Source organism: Rattus rattus, chromosome 14 (assembly GCF_011064425.1).
Source record: "Rattus rattus isolate New Zealand chromosome 14, Rrattus_CSIRO_v1, whole genome shotgun sequence".
In the NCBI taxonomy this organism is placed as follows: domain Eukaryota; kingdom Metazoa; phylum Chordata; class Mammalia; order Rodentia; family Muridae; genus Rattus; species Rattus rattus.
Window position 1 is genome coordinate 81,257,059 of NC_046167.1, and position 20,620 is coordinate 81,277,678.

At 48.2% G+C, this 20,620-nt stretch overlaps 1 protein-coding gene across 1 annotated transcript in view; it reads left to right on the forward strand.

The window, feature by feature from the left end:
* Positions 1-20,620, forward strand: part of Trpc7 (transient receptor potential cation channel subfamily C member 7) — a 122,479-nt gene that overhangs the window by 71,697 nt on the left and 30,162 nt on the right. Inside the window, exons 5-7 of the mRNA XM_032885015.1 lie at positions 156-372; positions 13,314-13,547; positions 18,470-18,734. Coding sequence (XP_032740906.1) covers positions 156-372; positions 13,314-13,547; positions 18,470-18,734 — 716 coding nt within the window. The remainder of the gene's footprint in view (positions 1-155; positions 373-13,313; positions 13,548-18,469; positions 18,735-20,620) is intronic.

Genomic DNA, 20,620 nt, shown 5'->3' on the forward strand with positions numbered 1-20,620 from the left:
CTCATATGAAAGTACAAGAGAAAATGTCTATGTTCCTTCCAGTTTCTGTCCAGGGTGGGGGAGTCTCTGGTTAAACTGTGGTTTTATAAAACAAAGCAACGTGTTCAACACACAAGCTGTCATTTTAACATGTCCTCTACACACTTTGTATCCAGCTAGGACGAACCCTGAGGAGCCCTTTCATGAAGTTTGTAGCCCACGCGGTGTCTTTTACTATCTTCCTGGGACTGCTAGTTGTGAATGCATCCGACCGGTTTGAGGGTGTTAAGACTCTGCCCAACGAGACCTTCACAGACTACCCCAAACAGATCTTCAGAGTGAAAACCACGCAGTTCTCCTGGACGGAGATGCTCATCATGAAGTGGGTCTTAGGTAAGCCAGCTGCTCTGTCCTTCCCGTCTCTCTAAGATGACATCACTAAGTACCAACTTCTGGACTCCCCTTCTGTGTCTGTGCACCATGAAAATCAAGATGCTGCACACGAGGTGACATAAACCCCGATTTTGAAAGGAGATGCTCGGGGAGGGACATCTGCTAGGCACTCTGGCTTGCAGGTGTACTGCATATGGTTATAAGGTGGCTTTGCGTAGGAAACGTGTTGATCATTTAGTTCCCTACAAGCCTTAGAACAAGCCTATTTTAAGAAAGGTAAAATTTCATAGCTTAAAAGACACTTAAATTCCATAGCTTAAAGTACACTTGTGTTAATCCGCATAAGTGAATTTTGTATAGTAAATATTATCTAAAATTTGGGTAGTGCCTTAGTTAAGTTTCTATTGCTATAATAAAGAGCTTGACCAAAGGAAACAAAGGGAAGAAGGGTTTATTTGACCTATACCTCGTGGGTTGCAGGCTACTGAGGGAAGTCAGTGCAGGGACTCAGGACGAGAACCTGGGGGGAGAAACTGAGGCAGAGGCAATGGAGGGGTGCTGTTTCTGGGCTTGGTCCTCCTGGCTCGCTCAGACTGCTTTTTTTCCATCGGGTAGGACCACCTGCCCGGAGGTGGCGCTGCCCACAGAGGACTGGAACCTTCCACATCAATCATCAGTCGATGGAATCTCCCACAGACTTGCCACGGTCCAGTCCAATGGAGGCATCTTCTCAACACACACGCACACATGCACGCATGCTCACCAACACAGAGAGTGAAGTTAAGTCCTGGTTCTACCTTCCAGCCCTATGCTCCCAGAAATAAGACTCAAATTATATTTATAAATACCTTGGCCATATAGCTAGGCCCTACTCTGACTAGACCATCGCTAAAGATAGCCCACTTATTTTAACCTACATTTTGTCACATGGCTAGTTACCTGTGCTTAGGTACCCCAGTCCATGTCATCGCCTCATCTTTTCAGGCTCCTCCCCCTGCCTTCTTCTCTCCCAGAATCCTTTCTGCTCCGGATGTCCCACCTCTATTTCCTGCCTAAGCCATAGGCCACAGGCTTTTTAATTGACAGGTGAGGCAGCCATACAATACACAAGATGACACCTCCCTCCCCTTCCTCCATCTTCGGTAGCATGTGTTATTTGTTTAAATTAATGTGCTAAGTGGTTGTGAGTTCCTATCTGTGCTGATACTTTGTGCTTTCAAGCTTTGCCACAATTTCCTAGGGAATGGCTCCCGATGTTCCCCCTTTATTACTGGAAGTGGCTAGAGCTGAATGCTGAAAAATGCTATTGGTTCCAGTGTTTATTCTAACACTGAAAGCTGCAAATCAGTTAACGGGAGAAAAACGAAAACTTGCCAAAGCTATCGTCAGGGAAATAATAAATAGGCAAAAGCTTCATAAACTGCTAACTTTATACCGCAAAGGTCTGGAGTTAATGGGGATAGTTAAAAGCTTTAAAAGAACTGAAATTCATGCGGCGAGGAGAGTTGGTCAGTTAAGTTAATTAGTTTGACCGTATTCACCCAGATTTTGCTTTCCTGACAAATATTTAATATTTGTATGATTATTATATTTACAAATATTAAGTCAAAAATATAATCAGGATCAAAGTGTTTGTGCCATCAAACAGCAAAATCATGAATGGATTTGTCAAATGATTGCACAGCACATGCCCTGTACTGATATGTAGCCCAAGAAAGTTACAAGGGATAAACCACCAGAGAGCATCATGGCTGCCCAACCCGGGAACACATGGGAAAACAGCCCTACACTAGACCACAAGTAGGCAAGTAGAGATTGTGAGAATGTGTTGACCTGGGGCAGTCAGGGGAGCAGGCCATCCTTCCCAGGGACATGTGATCATCTGGCAAGCCTGTGGCCAAGGAATTGTTTAGTCAAGTCATTGACACTACAGTTGAATAGGGAAGACACAGAAGCCTGGTACAGGCTGAGGTCTGCGGCCTTTCCTAGTTCAGGACCTATCCCGGGCCTCTCTTGGACAGCCCCTTGGCTTAACATCATCAAACACTTTAACATTAGGCTCTTTTAGACATTCACAGTGTGAGTTTATGAGTAAAAATGTAAAGTGTTTACAAGTTTCTCATTCATCCCACTTTCCCAGACCGCAGTGAGTACAAGACCCCTCTCTTTAGACAAATGCAGTTACTATAAGCTAAGCCTCCTAGGCCATGACATTTTCCTGAGGCCTCTTATGGCTCCTCCTAGGTCAGCCTTTCTGCAATAGTGGAGGTGTGTCTCCAGACGGTGGCTCTCAGGGTTACACAGCCTGATCTCTGCCTAGCAGGGCAGAGACGTGTTCTCAGGAATTAATCATCTCAAGTGTTGGAAAAGACAAGAGCCACTTGCGGTGGCCTCTTTCTTGCCTTGTTTAATACAGAAAAAAAAAGTCTTTGCTGTCTTACTAAAGGGGGAAAACTTGCAAAATGTTTATTATAGATAGTCTTTAAAAGTACAATACTCAAGAGAGGAACAAAATGAACCCGTGTGTCTGTCTCTCATCTTAAATAATTAGGGAGCCATGGCCAGTCTGGTCCCTTCCCCTTTTCCTTCAACCCTTGTTATTCTGAAATAAAGTCTGAGATCATGAAACTTTAATGTGTTTAAAAAAACAAAACAAAAAAACTATGTATTATTTCCAGATGTAGAGTGGCACACACCTTAATCCCAGCACTCCAGAGGCAGAGGCAGGTAGGTCTCTGGGAGTTTGCAGCCAGCCTGGTCTACGCAGCGAGTTGCAAGCTAGTCAGGGCTATGTAGAGCACCGCCACACAGTAAAGTCTGTTTTCTTCTTTTTCTTTTTGATCCTGAGCCCTCTCCACTTCATGCTGCAGCTCTGTTTGCCATGTCTATGAATTTCCATCCCAGGAACTTTCTTCATTCCAGATATACTTTTTGCTTCATGAAATTTATATTCTTTTCATATTTCTCAATTCTTTTTATATCTTTATATCTCTCATTTCCTTCCTCAGTGTGTCTGCATTTCCCTGTAAATCCTTGAATATATTGTCTATATTTATGGTGCTTTTTAAAATTCTGTCGTTTTTTGTGTAATTCCCCCTGACTAGTCTTTCTCCTAGAAGTTGACATTGACCAACATCGACTGATCGATGAGTACTTCACAAACTGTTGTTGAGCATCTGAGTTTGGTTGCCTGAACCATTTCTCTTGCTATGACAGAAAAACTAAGGCTGGGTAACCCATAAAGCAAAGAGGATTATTTTGGCTCTTGGCTGGGGCAGGGGGATGCCTAAGACAAGGCAGCTGTGTCTGACAGGACCTCATGGTACAATGTGGGGACAAAGCCAAGTGTTTGGTTTCATGATCCCTGACCTTGCTTGAAAATAGCACAGGGTGGCAAAAAGGGAAACTGGGCAAGATTGACCATAAATCCTTAATGTGGGAAGACAAAGCAAGTGAATGGAAGAAGATACCAGAGGTGACTTCACCCCATGACAACCCCACCACCAAGGACCAAGAAGCCACTGGTGTGAGGAAAACACTAATCCACATCCATGACCCATCGGCCGCTCCCCTCATCAGCCCCGCTTCTCAACACTGGCACACTGAGCCTCTTCCTCACTCTGTCATCAAGCCACAGCAGTGGCTTCCTCTAAAGACTGGCCTTATGCAGACTGCGTATTAAGCTTTTGCTTATCACCTTGAGTCTTTTTTTTTTTTTTTTTTTTTTTTTTGTTAGAGGCCTCTGGAGACCATTACTATAGGGACTGTTCAGCTGGTGCTGATTTTATCATGGTTACTTATTTCTGTGCTGTAGAACTCACTTCAGGGGTCTTTATTAGAGGCCTCGGGTGTCAACAATGCCTTTCGGTTCTGGGTGGGCACAGATCAAATGTTTCCCCACACGGGTGATCTTTCTGGCTGTTGTGTGTAGGATTCCACTCCATGTGCTCGTGGCTTGGAACTCAGCCCGGGACCCGACTTATACATCTGGAGTCTTGGCTCCTTTTCAGTGTCTGTGCTTGTGGGTTTGCCCTCAGGCTTGCACAGCACCCTTCCCTCAGAAGCTTGTCGTAGGACATCTTATCGTCCCCCTCTCCAGCCAGTGACCCTGCCTCTGTGCTTTGAACTTCCTCTGGGGCGCAGCAGATGGGGGCATGGGCTTCAGGATAGGATGTCGGCCTTCTCATTGGCTTAGGGGGCCAGTGCTGCCTCTTTCAAATGTCTGCGAATGGTTCTTCATCTTACTGAATGTCTGGGAACAGAAATCAAGACACATTCTCTAAAACAGAGGCAGAAATCTTTATCAGAACTAAAGAGGCCGGCCATGGTAGCACGTACACTTGTTACTTTGGCAGCTGAGGCAGGAAAATCACAAATGTGAAGTTGTCTTGGCTACAGAAAAGGGGCCTGACTGGGGGTGAAGAGAGATCAAGAGAGACTCAGGATCTTAGTTAGGGTTTTACTGCTGTGACAGGCACCATGACCAAGGCAACTCTTATAAAGGACAACGTTTAATTGGGCTGGCTTACAGGTTCAGAGGTTCAGTCCATTATCATGGGCAGGGGGGTGTAGGGCAGGGTGGCATCGAGGCAGGCATGGGGGGCAGGAGGAGCTGAGAGTTCTACGTCTTCATCTGAAGGTTGCTAGTCTAAGACTAGCTTCTAGGAAGCTAGGACAAGGGTCTTAAACCTTCAAACAAACCATCATACTTCAGGTTAGAGAGTAAAAGGAAACAGTCCTCTGTGTCTTCCCACATCTACTCATTAATCAACCTTCTGTGAGGGAGAGAGGCCAGTGGATCCCTCTCCCTCCCACTCTTCAGATCCCACCAGAATAGCTGAGCAGCCAGAGATCGTCTTATCCCCTACCATGGTAGTCCAAAAGCATTTTAGCCAGGAGGGGTGGTGCACCCTGAGCCTAGAATTGGTAGCAAATTGGACATGTTCCAAACAAGTGTTTCTGAGGTCTTCACATTCAGAGAGAACAGAGATGGCTACGTGGGTAGAGCCTTTGTGGGCTCTAACGGAAGTGACATCACAGGCTTCAGTGGGTCCAGGAGTGCGGTGCTAAGAATGAATGGCTGTGGCACAGGAGCAGAGGCAGGGCGCCAGTCCTGATGTCCCTGCTGTAAGTTGGACATCAAACGGTTAGTGAGGACGAGTAGTGGAGGGCCACATTTTGAAGGTAAAGTCAATATTTACTGCTGAATTACATGTGAGATGTGAGAAAGAGAGAACTGTTGGGGACAGTAACTTACAAAAGAGTCTGAAAGGAAGTCATTCACTAGGATGGGGAACACGGGTGTTGGGAAAGGCGTTTTGGAGGTGAGAGGTAAATGAAGATTTCAGTTTGAGATATATAATATAGATTTTTTTCCCCAAAGGGCAAAGATTTCTACCATCTGGAGAGAACCAGAGTATATCAGACACTTATGAGAAAAGGTCAAGTAGTAAATGGTGTGTGTATCTGAACTTTGGAGAAGCAGGGCTGGGGTCAGAGACATGTGAGCATGTCATTATATGTAAGCAAATTATCCTATCACTTTCACACTCAGGATCCATCCACAGGGCACAGCAATGCTAACGTTTGAGAACATGAGCACTACCTAGCAAAGGAAGACCCGGAGAGTGGCGGGCCATTGCAGAGTAAGGAGTTGGCGAGTGCTGCCAACGGAGCACAGAACGCTGAGTCCTGAGGTTTGGCCACCAGGAAGCAAAGCTCCTAAGTAGATAACAGGGATGGGACCCGGTGTCCATTTCTGGGACCTGGCCTTTCCAGGGGCATGGGCGCTCTGTTATTCACTGTAACAGGGTCATTCTGAGGACAGGAAGTAAATGGTGTGGCTGACACACTGGTGAAGGTGCCCTGAAGGTCTTGGCTGGCATGTTCTAGTCCATCGCCTTTTCTCAATAGACACATCTAAATGTTAAGCATTTTATCAAGGATCGGGTACTTCACCAGGAGCTAGGAAACAAGAGTAAATATGACCAGTGCAGCCTTGCCCTAAATACCTGCTGGAGCTCTGAGGTGATTGAAAAAGCAACTGTCTACAAAGGGTTCCTTGTGCTCTCACGCCTTGAGATCCAGCATGAGCCGCTCAAACATGGGAGAGCATGAAATAGCCCTGTGTCCTGCTAATGTTCTCGGACTTCTGCTCCCTGTCACTGCTAAGAAAGCCTTTAACTAGTGGCCAACGCAGATGTGCAGATCTCCTGTCCAGTGACACACCAGATCATAGCTGTAGTACCTGGGCCAGCGGATTATAAAATGACACAAGCCATCAGGACCTCCTTATAAGTGCAGCTCCAGAGGTAAAGGGAACCTTGGGTTACTGAGCTAGCCCAGCCTGCTCCTTTCAGGGATGGAGGTTTCTCTTCCACCACCGTCTACCCCACTCACTATGTAAGCTCTACCACTCTCCTTGACGGTTTATGCCCTTGAGCCCTTTCCGGGCTACTGTTCCTGCAGGTGATCTATGTGGCTCTTGCTTGTACATGTCCGTTTCTGTTCAGGTCTTTATGTGAGGAAGATCCTGGGAATGGACCCCAGGGCCTCATGTATACTAGGCAATTAGTCTATATCACAGACTTAAACCCCCACACCCCAGACTCTCAAAGGTCTTCTTCAGATGAGGCCTGTGATGGTTTGCATATACTTGGCCCAGGGAGTGGCACTATTAGAAGGTATGGCCTTGTGGAGGAAGTGTGTCTCTGTGGGGTGGGCCTGAAGACCCTCCTCCTAGCTGCCTGAGGATGCTCAGTTTGTTCCTGGCTTCCTTCAGGTGAAGATGTAGAACTCAGCTCCTCCTGCACCATGCCTGCCTGGATGCTGCCATGTGGACTGAACCTCTGAACCTGTAAGCCAGCCCAATTAGATGTTGTCCTTTATAAAACTTGCATTGATCATGGTGAAGTTCACAGTACTAGAACCCTGACTAAGACAAGGCCTTTATAAAGCAGCCTACTCCAAACCCTGAGTCCTCCTCCTCCTGGCCCCTTTTCTTTCTCCCTAACGCTGAGCACTGACCAGACCATATGCCTGACAGTGTTTCTGCAGCCATGCATATGTGCAGCTGACTCACCCTCTCCACGGGGCCACTGTCTCCTCAGTGACTTCATTCAGAGGTCACATGTCGTAGCAGTGCTCTTGGTTCCCTACTACACTCTTCCTACTGGGCATAGTACACCCCCCCCAACACGTTCTGTGGGACAGTCAAAGTCGGAAGGACATCCTCTGTCTGAATGTCTTACCAAATACAAGGAACTTCCTGCAAGGGGAATCAAAGCCACGGGGACTAAGAAGACAGCATGGGGGGGGACAGACAGACAGACAGACTAGCACCCAAGCGACCACCACATGGAGGGCACACCTGAGAAGGAGGGGCAGACTTGCTGCTAAGTCATGCCATCTACAGAGCTGAAAGGAAGCCTTGGCAGAGGGAGCCACAGCCCAGCTGGAGGACAGTCCACAGCATTGCCTGGCTTCACATTAAAGCGGCCACTCCGGGGCAGCTGAGAGGCTTGGAGGACAGTCAACTGACAGCCTGCCTCTAGAGATGCCCCTCAGAGAACTGTGAAGTTCCAGAGAGCCATGAAGACCAGAGCACTCTCCTAATGTGTGGTTCCCCATCTCAGAAGAACCTGGCGTTGGGTTCGTTCTCTCTCTCTCTTCTCTCTCTCTCTCTCTCTCTCTCTCTCTCTCTCTCTCTCTCTCTCTCTTTCCTTTTAAAATTTTTTCACCATAGTTGTTATTCACTCTTTCACGGTGGAGTAGACATGTGCACACTTGAAGGTCAGAGGGCAGCTTGCTTGGTTCACTACTTCCCTCTGACCGTGTGTGCTCTGGGGACCGACTGGGTTGCCAGACTTGGTGCTCACTGGCTGGGCCAGCGCTCCAGTGCCAATGCTGTTTTCTCCCGTGCTTGCAATCAGAACAGAATTCCCCACTGATGGGATGAGAGACAAACACCAGGACTGCAGCACATATGTGCAAATACCAAAAGGAGGAACAGCCTGGAACTGAGTGTCGGGAAACCATCCTGGCTGTCCCTCCCACTAGCTTGCCCTCTCCTGGCTGGCTTTCGGTTCCCATGCCGCAACCCACCCACCAGGATTATAATATCTGAGGGCACGGCTAAGTCTGAGCTCTGGAATCACACTCACACAGTTAGTCAAGAGGAAAAACCATACAATCCTGCTTCCCTGATTTCTTCCTGGTTCTTAACAAAGTCATGCTTTTAATGGAACCTTTGAGTATTTAGCCAGTGTCCAAACACATCATCTTCAGTGGCTGGAATATGCTTGACCCAGAGAGGGGCACTACTAGGAGGTGTGGCCTTGTTGGAGTAGGTGTGGCCTCCTTGGAAGAAGGGTGCCACTGTGGAGATGGGCTTTTGAGACCCTCCTCCTAGCTGCCTGGAAAACCAGTCTCCTGTTTGCCTTCCAAACAAGATGTAGAACTCTCAGCTCCTCCTGCATCGTGCGTGCCCGGATGCTGCCATGCTCCTGCCTTGATGATAATGGACTGAACCTCTGAACCTGTGAGCCAGCCCTGATGAAATGTTGTCCTTATAAGAGGTGCCTTGGTCATGGAGTCTGTTCACAGCAATGGAAACCCTAACTAAGACACAATCCCGGGTGATTTACCAGTTTCTTCTAGCAAGTCAGAGCATGTTACTATCCTGTTTATCGTGGTTAAAAGCTGCCCATGGACCTGGTGTAACCTTCACTCAGTCTTTTCAACCAGCATGGCCTGGAGGAGAGTCTATTAGACCGAGAAAGACTCTCCCCACCCTTGAACTCTCTCATTTTTGAACTTGGGTATCTTATAGTTTCCCAGAACAGTAGTTCTCAATCTATGGGCTGCAACTCCTTCAGCAAACTCTATCTCCAAAATTATTTATGTTACTGTGGTGGTTTGAATATACTTGGCCCAGGGAATGGCATTATTAGGAGGTGTGTCCTTGTTGGAGTAGGTGTGTCATTGTGGGCGTGGGCTTTAAGGCCCTCATCCTAGCTGCCTGGAAGCCAGTATTCTGCTAACAGCCTTCAGATGAAGATGTAGAACTCTCAGCTCCTCCTGTACCATGCCTGCCTGGACGCTGCCATGCTCCTGCCTTGATGATGATGGACTGAACCTCTGAAACTGTAAGCCAGTCCCAATTAAATGTTGTCCTTAGAAGGATTGCCTTGGTACTGGTGTCTATACATAGCAGTAAAACCCTAACTAAGACAGTTATGATTTATAAGAGTAGCGAGATTAAGTTATGACATAGCAACAAAAATAATGTTATGATTGGGAGTGTCAACACAATATGAGGAACTGTATTAAAGGGTCACAGCATCAGGAAGGTTGAGAACCACTATCCTAGGCTGACCTGTTCTCCCACGTTTCCATGACCACTACCTGGAACACCCCTCCCCCTTCACCTGGCTAATTTCTGGTTCCTTAACCCAGTATCCCTCTTCCATAAATTCACCCTTTCATGAGTCTACAAATGCATAGCGGGCAGGCTCTCTGCTTGGTCCCATGACTGTGCTGTTGACCCTTTATCCCTGTCTCCACCATCGAGGTTAGCTGTATTGCCCAGGGGCAAATGGGTATCTATTATCTTGGTTGTTTTAGCCCCGGTGTGGTGCCTGGACCTCAGTGGATGGTTTCTGACTAAACAGCCTAAGCGTGTGCCCAGTGCAGAGCATGACCAGAAGGCACAGTGGAGAGCAGAGAGCCTGCATTAACCTGCACTGTTAGTGTGCCTGTGTGTTAGTGTGTAGTATGCCAACTCTGTACATGAGTCACATCTTCAAAGTGGGGACAATCGCCATGGCTGTCCTTTAGGGTGTTCTGAAGAATCAGGTGGTGTCTGTAAAATGCTGAGCCCAGGCCTGGGCACCTAGAAGAAACCAGACACCTGCTGGCTGCTGTGATCAGAAGAGAGGGCATAGAGAGACAGAAGAGTCCTTGGGAAATCATCATCCTTCTGCCTGGCAAGCAAATAAACCTTGGAAGTGCTAACCCCGAGACAGCGTTTGGATCTTAGGGGGTAGATGGAGAGCTTCTCAGTGTGTTTTCCTTCCTGTGAGTTCATGGAACACCCTGTGCTGACCCAATGGTGAGAACGTAACGTAAGGAAATAGGCAAAGTGAGACTCTGGGTTAGAGCAGAGGAGCCTCGGACTGTTTAAGAAATGTGAGTAGCTCTGTCTTGGAACATTTTGAAGGGAAGCCCTGAGAGACCGGAAGGGAGGCAGTGCCTTTCCCTCTGCCAAGCTCCGCTCCACGGACTGCAGGCATTACTCAGAGGTTACACACATCAAGATGCTGATGCCCTCTAAGGCTTCCTGGCATGCCCTAGCCCCCTTCTCTGCCAAGCACCTCTCTTAATTATCGGTGACCTTGTTCTCTGGACTCCAGGCGTTTGTGAGTAATGGGAACTTAGCCTGGAGGATTCTCAAGCACCAAGCATCCCTTACCCCTTGGGCCTGAGCTCTAAACATTTCTCTGATGCACTGGGGCGAAAGACCTGGGGCTCAGCTACAATATAATCCCATTGCTCCCCTCGCATCGCAGAAGCAGGAGGCCCAGTTTCTCTCACCAAAGTACTTCATTTCACACAGCCCTGTTTTCAGTAGGCATCCCTGCTGCTCAAACCCTCACCCCACGCTACTTTTACCTATGGCCTTGGAATGATTTAAATTAACCTCGGTGATTAATATTTAAATCTAGGAAGACTGACAAGGACATCTGACGATGGAATGATTTTCAGTGTCTAGTGGAAATAATTTCCGTCTCAGGCTCATAGAAGCTTTTGAAGTTCCCCCAGAACACAAAGTCAGGGGGCTTACTCAACATCCCACTGCCAGTGAATGGCCAGGCTGAAACCTGAGCCCACTGTTAGCTAATTTAAAACCGATCACCTCTGTCCACTGGGACAGTGGTGATTTTAATCTAGGGCAAGAGAAAGTAAAAATAAGTAAATAAGCCACGTTTCCTCCCCTCGCCTGTGATGGGCTTTCTAATAAGACTTTTAAATGGGCAAATGAAAAGTATATATTTACTGTGAAGTAACTTACGGTGCACTGAATGACTGTCCGAAGTCTGACAGAGTATGCACGAGACAAGTGCTTTGTTTAGAGAGAAACGAGCAAGGGCAGTGAGAAGCCCTTTAAACAGACCTGCAGGGGTTGGGGACACTTCTCACTGTGGGAACTTCAATTCCATCATCAGCAAACAAAGACAGGACTCTTCAACAGACAGCTGCTCTCAGACTACTCTCTGCCTCGGAAAAGTATTTCAACCCCTTTGATTTGAAGGGCCTTTCCCGCCACCAAATGTTGACCCTAACAGTCCTTGGGCAGGGTCCCTGAAGACGCGGTGACGACACTAAGACCCAGGCAGCTCCCTCTGGAGGACAGAGCCACCACCAATGGCCACTGGCAGCATCATGTTTGAGTCTAAGACTTTACCAAAGCCGCTGAATCCTCAAAGAAGCCTGTGTTGTAATATGGGCTGCAGTCAGTGGGTTAAGTGTACAGTCTGGGGGAAAGCAAGAGACACATGCACGCGTCCAGCGTTAGAGCCACCGGAGGACTGCCGTGTGGGCTGCTCTACTGGACACATAGAGATGGCAGAAGAGCACAGGGAGTTCGGCCGTGCGTCTTTGGTGTGGCACTTTACCTTGGGGTCATTACGGACACACCGAGGGTGTCAAGGACGGACGTGAATCGATACCACATGACCTGTTTAGGTGTTAAGGTAAAAGACTTGAAATCTGAAAGCACACTATGTAACTCAAAATCCATCAAAGGACGATCTCTTGTGATTGTCAGAGAAGTCAGGAATGCAAGGAGTACTGGGCGTCGGGAGGCAGCAAGGGTGGGACGGAGGGGCATCAGCTTGGGGTATATGACATTTCTGGCACTGGCAAAACATCCGCTAGCTGCAGTTTCTCTGCACGGTGGGAACTTCATCTTAAAACTCTTAATCAGAAGCAGAAGTTGTAAATATTGACAACATTTACAAGGTGGCCCCAATACTAGACAGCGACAGGTCTATACATCTACACACCAAAGTAGTAGCCTAGGCCAGGGCTCCTCGACCTGTGGGTCAAGAGCCAAGGCCATCAGAAAACACAGATATTTATATCAAGATCCATAGCAGTTAGGGAAGTAACCAAAATAATTTTATAGTTGGGAGGTCACCAGAACACGAGGAACTGTTTTTTTTGTTGTTGTTGTTCTTTTTTTTCTGGAGCTGGGGACCGAACCCAGGGCCTTGCGCTTCCTAGGCAAGCGCTCTACCACTGAGCTAAATCCCCAACCCCACGAGGAACTGTTTAAAAGGGTCTCGGCATTAGGAAGGTTGAGAACCAAGGCTAAGAACCACTGCCTAGGCCACCTTTTAAGGTTGTCTGGGAAGAGGGCTGGAAGAACCTGTAACATTTTGATTAGCTACATTGTCTACTGTGTAACAACCAGGACCTGTCGCTTAAAATCCAATTCCTTATCTAAAGGAAAAGCAGAGGAAATCCAATGCCCCTGTGCTTAAACTCCCCGAACCAACCACAGAAGCAGAAAATCTGCAATCTGGGGAAACCGAATTCTACATCGCACGTGGGACCTTCGGAAAGTCTGCAACCTCGGCTCCCTTGCTTCCTGATTTATAACTACCCCAGATTTAAGTGTGTGAGTTTGTCTCCCACAGTCTGCCTCCAAAGTCCGTCCATGGGTGCGAACCCTCTCCTCACTCTCAGAGACGGTTTACCTCATAAGGTCAGGGATAAAAGGCACGTCTTCTCCCAGTCACAGAAATTCACAAATCGAATTGAAGGTGCATCCATCTGTCTGTCTCTAGCTATCCCACAGGGTTGATATGTTTGTTTCTACCCGGTTCCTTTGGCATCTGCCGAGGTAACTGAAAACTGGGCCTGTCCTTCTCCCACAGGAATGATCTGGTCTGAATGCAAGGAGATCTGGGAGGAGGGGCCGCGGGAGTACGTGCTGCACTTGTGGAACCTACTGGATTTCGGCATGTTGTCCGTCTTCGTGGCCTCCTTCACCGCGAGGTTCATGGCTTTCCTCAAGGCCAGTGAGGCCCAGCTGTACGTGGACCAGTACGTGCAGGATGTAACGCTGCACAACGTCTCACTTCCGCCGGAAGTGGCTTACTTCACCTATGGTGAGTCGCAGGGGTCGCTTAGCCTGGTTCCAGGACCTGGGATTTGGAACCTGGCAGGTTCCACAGGTGTCCCCAACGCGCTTACAGGATACGGAATAAATCCGTGACTTAGAAATGGATATTTTAGTGTTTGGGTTTGTTTCTGAGAGGTTCTTGGGACATTTCCGTAGATTTTTGGGTTTGTTTTTGAAGAACCCGCCCTCTCTCTACATGGGAAATACACGCACACGCACACACACACGCACACATAAATATACATACTTAAGGCTGCTGCCTCCAAGAAGTCTGAGGAGATCTACTGAGACCTCTAGTTAGGCGACAGTGGGATTCTTGATTGCCCTACAGAAAATATTTCCAGAATGAGCCATTATGAATGAGAGTGGAGTTCATGAAGAAGAGATTTTTTTTTTTTTGTAAGCAACCCTAATTAAGCTTGGATCACCCTCCACTCCACTTGTTTAGAAAGAGTGTAGGCTACCTGTACAGCTAATTTTTAAAATGTTTTACTAATTCTTTGAGAATTTTAACAGTGTCTTCTGATCATATTCTCCCCAAGCCTCCCCCTCTAACTCCTCTCAGACCCACCCCTACCTCCAGAAACCTCACCCCGAGTTTGTGTCCTTTGCTTTTCTTAACAGATTAACCCATATACTCCATATATTTGTGCCGAGCATATATATTCCTGGGGGTGGGGGTGGGGGCACCCACTGGAACATGGTCGACCTACTGGGAGCCACATCCATAAAGAAAATGGATCCCCCTCACAGAAGCCATCACCTGTCCATAGTTCCTGAGGTAGGGACGGGGACTCATTCGTTTTATTGATTTTGGCCATTCTGCCAGGTATGAGATGGAATCACAAAGTAGTTCTGAGTGGCATTTCCCGGATAAGTAAGGTGTTGGCTGTTTAAGTGTCCCCAGCCCTTTGGTTTTCACGCCTTGGGAACTCCCCACATAGCTGGGTACCCCATTTAACTGGGATATTTGTTTTCTTAATGTCCGGTTGTTTATAGCTCTTTATATGTTACAGATATTAGCCCCCTATCAGATCCATAGTTGGCAAAGATATTTTCCCATTCTGCAGTTTGCCGCTTTGACCAAATGACGGTGTCCGTCACCATACAGAAGCTTTTCAGCTTTGTGAGGTCCCATTTATTAATCGTTGGTCTTAGTGCCTGCCCTAACCGTGTTCTAAAAGTTCAGGAGGTCTCTGGTGTACCAATGAGTCAGGACTCTGCCCCACAATCTCTTCTGTCTGATCCCGGGTACTTGGCTGTATGTTGACCATGAACCTCCTGTGTTAATTGTGCTGGGATTCTTGACTCGGATTTTAAGTAGACCCCACAGTGAGGGTTCTTTTTTTTTTTTTTTTTTTTTTTTTTTTTTTTTTTTTTTTTCGGAGCTTTAACTCAGGGCCTTGAGGCAAGCCTACCACTGAGCTAAATCCCCAACCCCAAGGGGGGTTCTTTAACCTTCCTTTTTCCTCTTAAACTTTTCTGTCTCTCTAGCCTACTTCAGTAGGGCTCTTATGATGTTACCAGAAGCACATTATTATTTCGTATAAGGGAAAGATCCTGGCCTTCAATTAGTTGAAAATCATAGTCTGTAAATTTTTATTTTATTCTTGTGTGTGGGTGTTTTAGATACATGTATGTCTGTGCACCCGCATGCATACCTGGTGCTAGCAGAGCTTCTGAGCCGTCATGCAGGTGCTGGGAATTGAACCTGGGTCCTCTGAAAAAGCAGCGCTCTTAACCACTGAGCCATCTCTCCAGCCCCCTGCTAGCTAATTATGACCCCGAGCTATAAAATTAGGGAGAACTGGAGTCAAAGTCTAGCTCCATAGATTACTTTCTATTTATTTGTAAACTTCCGTGTCTCCACTTCTCACGTGTACAATGAAGATGAAAACTCTTACGGCAAAAGGTTTGGTGCAGATTGAATTACCCGTGATCACAGGAAAAACTCACGAGGTGGTATCAGTTATTTTCAATACTACCTCTTTTCTCTTTTTAAAATCTCAACCACAGTACTCCATGTTGTAAAAGAGAATGAAACAGGGTGAGGTACTGTGGAGGTGGGGAGGGAGGCTTGGGGATTGGGGGGTGGGTAGGTGGGGGTGAGGGGGGTGGGAGTAAGGGGGAGAGGGACTTGAGAGTGGGGGATGACAGGGGCTGAGGGTGGAAATGGTGGTGGGGTGGGGTTAGAGGGGGACTGGGGGTGGGGGATGGAGGAGGTGGGGGGGTGGGTAGGGAGTTGAGGGTGATAAAAGGTAGCTGGTGCTTAGGAAGTATTAATTAGTGGCATGTATTTGAAAGGGTTAGGATGTCAAAATGTCCCTCCTGGTAGATGAAAACAAATGGCCCTTCTAACCACAGAATGGCAGGGGGCAGCCATGGCCTTTAGGGGAACTGTCCACATAAAGCAATGTCCACATCACACAAATGTGGTAAAAGAAGAGCAAGCGTCTGTTACAACCGCTGCTCCCCCCTCCCTACCCCCACCCCCTACCCCCCTACCCCCCACCCCCGCGCCGGCATTTGTTGATTGACAAACGCAGGTTTTCCTTGGTCAGTGTATGTTTCCCGTTCTGTGCTGCTTTGGTTCCTCGAGGAAAGATTGGCGCACCCTTCTTAATGTCACAATACAGGCTGCAGTATTATCCCCGCGGTGATGTCTATTCCCCCGTGACCTGTATTAGGTCCCGGCTCACCTCACCCAACATTCCTGCCCTTGCCTTTTCCGGCTCATCTTGGGCCCTTGGAAATATTCCGTAGCTCTTGCCGCGCACAAGTGCTCCAGCTATGGGGGCCGAGCACCCTCTTGTGGCGAGCCTTCCAAACCATTTCAGTAATCAAAAAAAGTAAGCTGGGAGGTGGGGGGGCGCGGGGTCCGGTAGGCTTCAGGTTGTGAAAAGGCTTTTTTTTTCGGGTGGAAACGTCTCTGAGATGAAAGTCCCTTTGTGTGAAACACACAGTGCCGTTTGTTTTATACCCACCCAGCACTAGAGCTGTGACAAGCCCATTCAGGCAAGAAGTGTCTGCACCGGAAGTCCAGCCTCGGCCGCCAGGGACAGTTCCTAGAAACTACAGCTGAGGAGCAGTTTTTACTGTTAACACCTGAGGTTGAAGGTAGAGAATCGTAGGTGGGATTTTAAAAAGGAATTCATTTTAGTGCCAGTTTAATAGAAGAAGCCACTTCTAATTCCATGTGGAATGTATGTGTTATTCATCCAGCGGGTATTTTAGAAAACATACCTTGTCTTTCATGGGCTTCTGAATTCTGACTTTAGTAAGAACTTAGAGTCTGTGTTACTGTATTCCAAATGTAATTTGGAATGCTCTACCTGAAGCTGTTGGCCCAGCTTCCCTTACTAAAGGTTTCTCTCTCTGTTATAATTAATTTAACAGAGCCTAGCTTTGAAAATAAAGAATAAAGTTCCTTCCTCCTCCATCTCCCGTGGGGTGCCAAGAATCGCCCTGTAATATGCTCTCGGTTCGCACTTACTGACTCTGAAAAGGGCCCCATACCCCCAAATCCAATCTATAAAATGGCAACGGTAATGTCTGCTCTACGGGGCTGTTGTGAAAATCACAGCTAATTTAGTGTGAGGGCTAATTTAAGTTCCTCAATGTTTCTCATTTAAGCTTCGTTCAGCAGTTCTCAACAGGGATGCTGTCGGCTTTGCCAGCAGGGCAGTTTTTAACCATGTGGTGCAGTCTGGGGCGATATAGGATGTTCAGCGTCTGAGGAGGACTCCTACCCAGGCACTGTGAGAAACAGGCACCTGTCACTGTCCCAGGAGGGAGGTACTGCCCTCCTCTGAGACTTACTGTTGGTCCTGACACCTAGGAGATAGCCTGAATGCTGTTCCTTAGACATTAGGCCTGCAGTCGGGCGCAGTGGAGGCTCACTCAGTGCTTGTAAGGCACCCAAGACCCCAGGACTCACCAGGAAATACCAACATTGCCCCTGCAGTCGTGTTGTGGCAAGCCTGTGTGATTGGTCATCCCCTTTCTCAGTCAATGAGGAAAGGCTGCTGGCATACACTTTTGGGGAGTGGGGGGTAGAGAGCAAGATTATGTTCACAGGCAAACCCTTCAGATTCCTGGTCCCCAGAAGCTGGTTTGTCCTGGCTCGTGGCTATCTGAACACGTGGTTAGAAGTTGTTTAGTTGCTTCACAGGCGTTTATCAGCACCTGCTCTACACAGACCCCACCCCCAACTCTTTGCATGTGTGGCTCAATGGTCAAAGGCCTTTTAGGCTGCTAAGATCGTCTGTCAAGATCACACAGGGACAGTGCGGCTCAGGAAAGCCAGTTGAGTGATTCCAGCCCATGCTGGTCTCCACTGCCTCCTCATGCTTCCCCAGTAGAGGCTCGGCTCAGGTGTGTGGAGGAGGGAAGTGTAGTGGTTAGACCTGCAGCATTTGACATAATGGACATGCGTGGGGACACCACAGGAGCTCCCGGGAGAACAGCTGCTGGAGTTACAGGCAGCTTCTGGAAAGTGATCATCCCAAAACTGAATCTTGAAGGGTGATTGGGAATGAATCAGGTCTGAAGTAAAGTTCCGGGCAGGTGAGACAGTTCATTCCAACAGCATGGCATCGCATGTGCTGCAATTACCTAAGGGCCGAGATGACAACAGAGAACATGGTTCCAGTTCCTAACAGGCGGAGAGATGGCTCAGCGGTCCAGAGCACTTGCTGCTCGGCAAAAGGACCACGTTCCAGCAGCACCTCTTCCGATGGCTCGCAGCCACCTGTGACTCCAGCATGAAGGGTTCTAAAGCCTCTCCACCCTTCTTGGGTCCCTGCACGCATGCAGACCTAAAATCGTAAAAGCACGTCTTTGACCATGCCCAACTGGGCGCTCTTCCACAGCAGACCCCAGCAAGTAACACAGGTTCTTTCCTTTCAGCCAGGGATAAGTGGTGGCCTTCAGACCCCCAGATCATCTCGGAAGGGCTGTACGCCATTGCTGTTGTACTCAGCTTCTCCCGGATTGCCTACATCCTGCCAGCCAATGAGAGCTTCGGGCCCTTGCAGATCTCCCTGGGGAGAACTGTGAAAGACATCTTCAAGTTCATGGTCATCTTTATCATGGTGTTTGTGGCCTTCATGATCGGGATGTTCAACCTGTACTCCTACTACCGAGGTGCAAAGTACAACCCCGCGTTTACAACGTGAGTATCGAAGTGTGTTCCCACCCTGAGGCCATCTCTGGGCGTCCCCCGGAGGGCAGTTCCTTGCAGAACTCGGGTTTCCCTGAGGTTGATGTGAGTTTTGCTCTCTGTGTTTCAAAGGCCTAGGTTCTGGAATTAGAAGAGCAAAGAACTTAAATCCTCACTCTGCCACTGTGTAGCTCAGGCTGGCCCACAACGAATGATGTAGACGAGGTTAGCCTTGAACTCACAGAGATCTACCTGCCTCTGCCTCCTGAGTATTGCCATTAAAAACAGCCATTCCTTCGGTTTTAAAATAGGGATGGATTAGTTGCTTTCCCGTTACTGTGATAAAAAAAAAAAACACCGTGACCAAGAGCATTTAAGGCAGAAACAGTGAGTTTACTTGGGTTGACAGTTTCAAGTTGGAGGGACATCCTTAATGGCAGGAGAACCATGGTCACAGACAGATGGCTCAGTAAACTATGAGATCACATCATCAGCCACAAAACAGGATATGGAGAAAGAGAAAAACGGAGGTAGGGTGGGGCTGTGGACTCTCAAAGCCCACCCTCAATGATAAACGTCCTTCAGCAAGGCTACACCACCACCTCACACAATGCCCCCAACCGGAGGCCAGTCGAGCCTCTGAGGGGCATTTCTCATTCAAACCACACAAGGGGACAAGGGGCAATATCAATGCCAGCGTTGTGACGATAGTGTGAGGTTTCAGCAGGATGGGGTAGCCCAGAAAGTACGCAGTAAAGGGGGGGTTACCATTAGGTTCATTACAGCAATGTGCCTCGCCTGTATTACTCAGGAACAGAACCTGACAAACCCTGCATGCCAGCATGCTCTTAGGTCCAGAGAGCTTTCATCCAGGGGAAGAAAGCCTGGGAGGGGAGGCTGGGGGGAAGGGTGAGCAGGAGAAAGCCAGGGAGAGGGGAGCAGGGGAGAAGAAGGGGATAAGACTGAGCAGGCTCAAAGGGAAATGCGGAACAGGGAAGTTGAACAGAGGCTGCTACTTGACCTGAACCCTGCACACCACAGACTTCTCCAAGGAGACAAGATGGAAGCCTCCCGTTTCAGAATAGCCTATGGGTAAGGCAAAGAGAATCCGATCAGTCAGACCTCTCCTGTCTGCTGTCTCTCCTTGAGTGAGAGTCACTCACTCTCCTACAGTCTAGGGAAGCCCTGGGACTGAGTGCTGTCCACACCCTGCTGGGCACAGAGCAAGTTCTGCAGCTTCATGGGCCTCTGCAGCCCAGGCTGCATGGGGGCTCCAGCTAGCCAGAGGCAGGAGAGCTCAGTGATACCACACCCTACTCCACAGCCCAAGAAGAGACAGATCTCACGCAGCCCGCATGTAAAAGATCCAAGACTTCCCCCTCTCTGTGAGGAGCAATGGGGGTCTCCAGAGGCCACCAGGAGCCCTGAGCTGAATCGAGCATGGTGAAGCCAAATTACACCCTGCAGGCATCGCTGGCTGATGGCCACAAGTCACATCACTGGATATATCCGAGCTTGTGTGTCCGCATCTGTGCCAACCCAAAAACCACAGCACTCATCTTAAACGGAATAAGAGAGATTCCGGAGCCATTTTCAATGGCCGTGGCCCAGGAACACAGATTTAGGTTACCCCAAATTCCGTGCTCCAACTTGGAAGCAGTTTCATGACCTTGTATAGTTTTGCAGAACAACCGAAACAGGTTTAAGATATACTAGTGTGGGTACATCAGAGAGGTAGGTTCAGTGAGATGGGGGAAGGTTCCCTACGGGCTAGGATGCTGTCTAAGCCTCTGGATGGGTGGTGGTGAATGGGCTGCTAAGTTAATAGATATTAAAAGGTTTTTTTCTATTGTCATAAAATGACAAAGATGCAAAGAACAGCCGTTCCATGGGGCTAG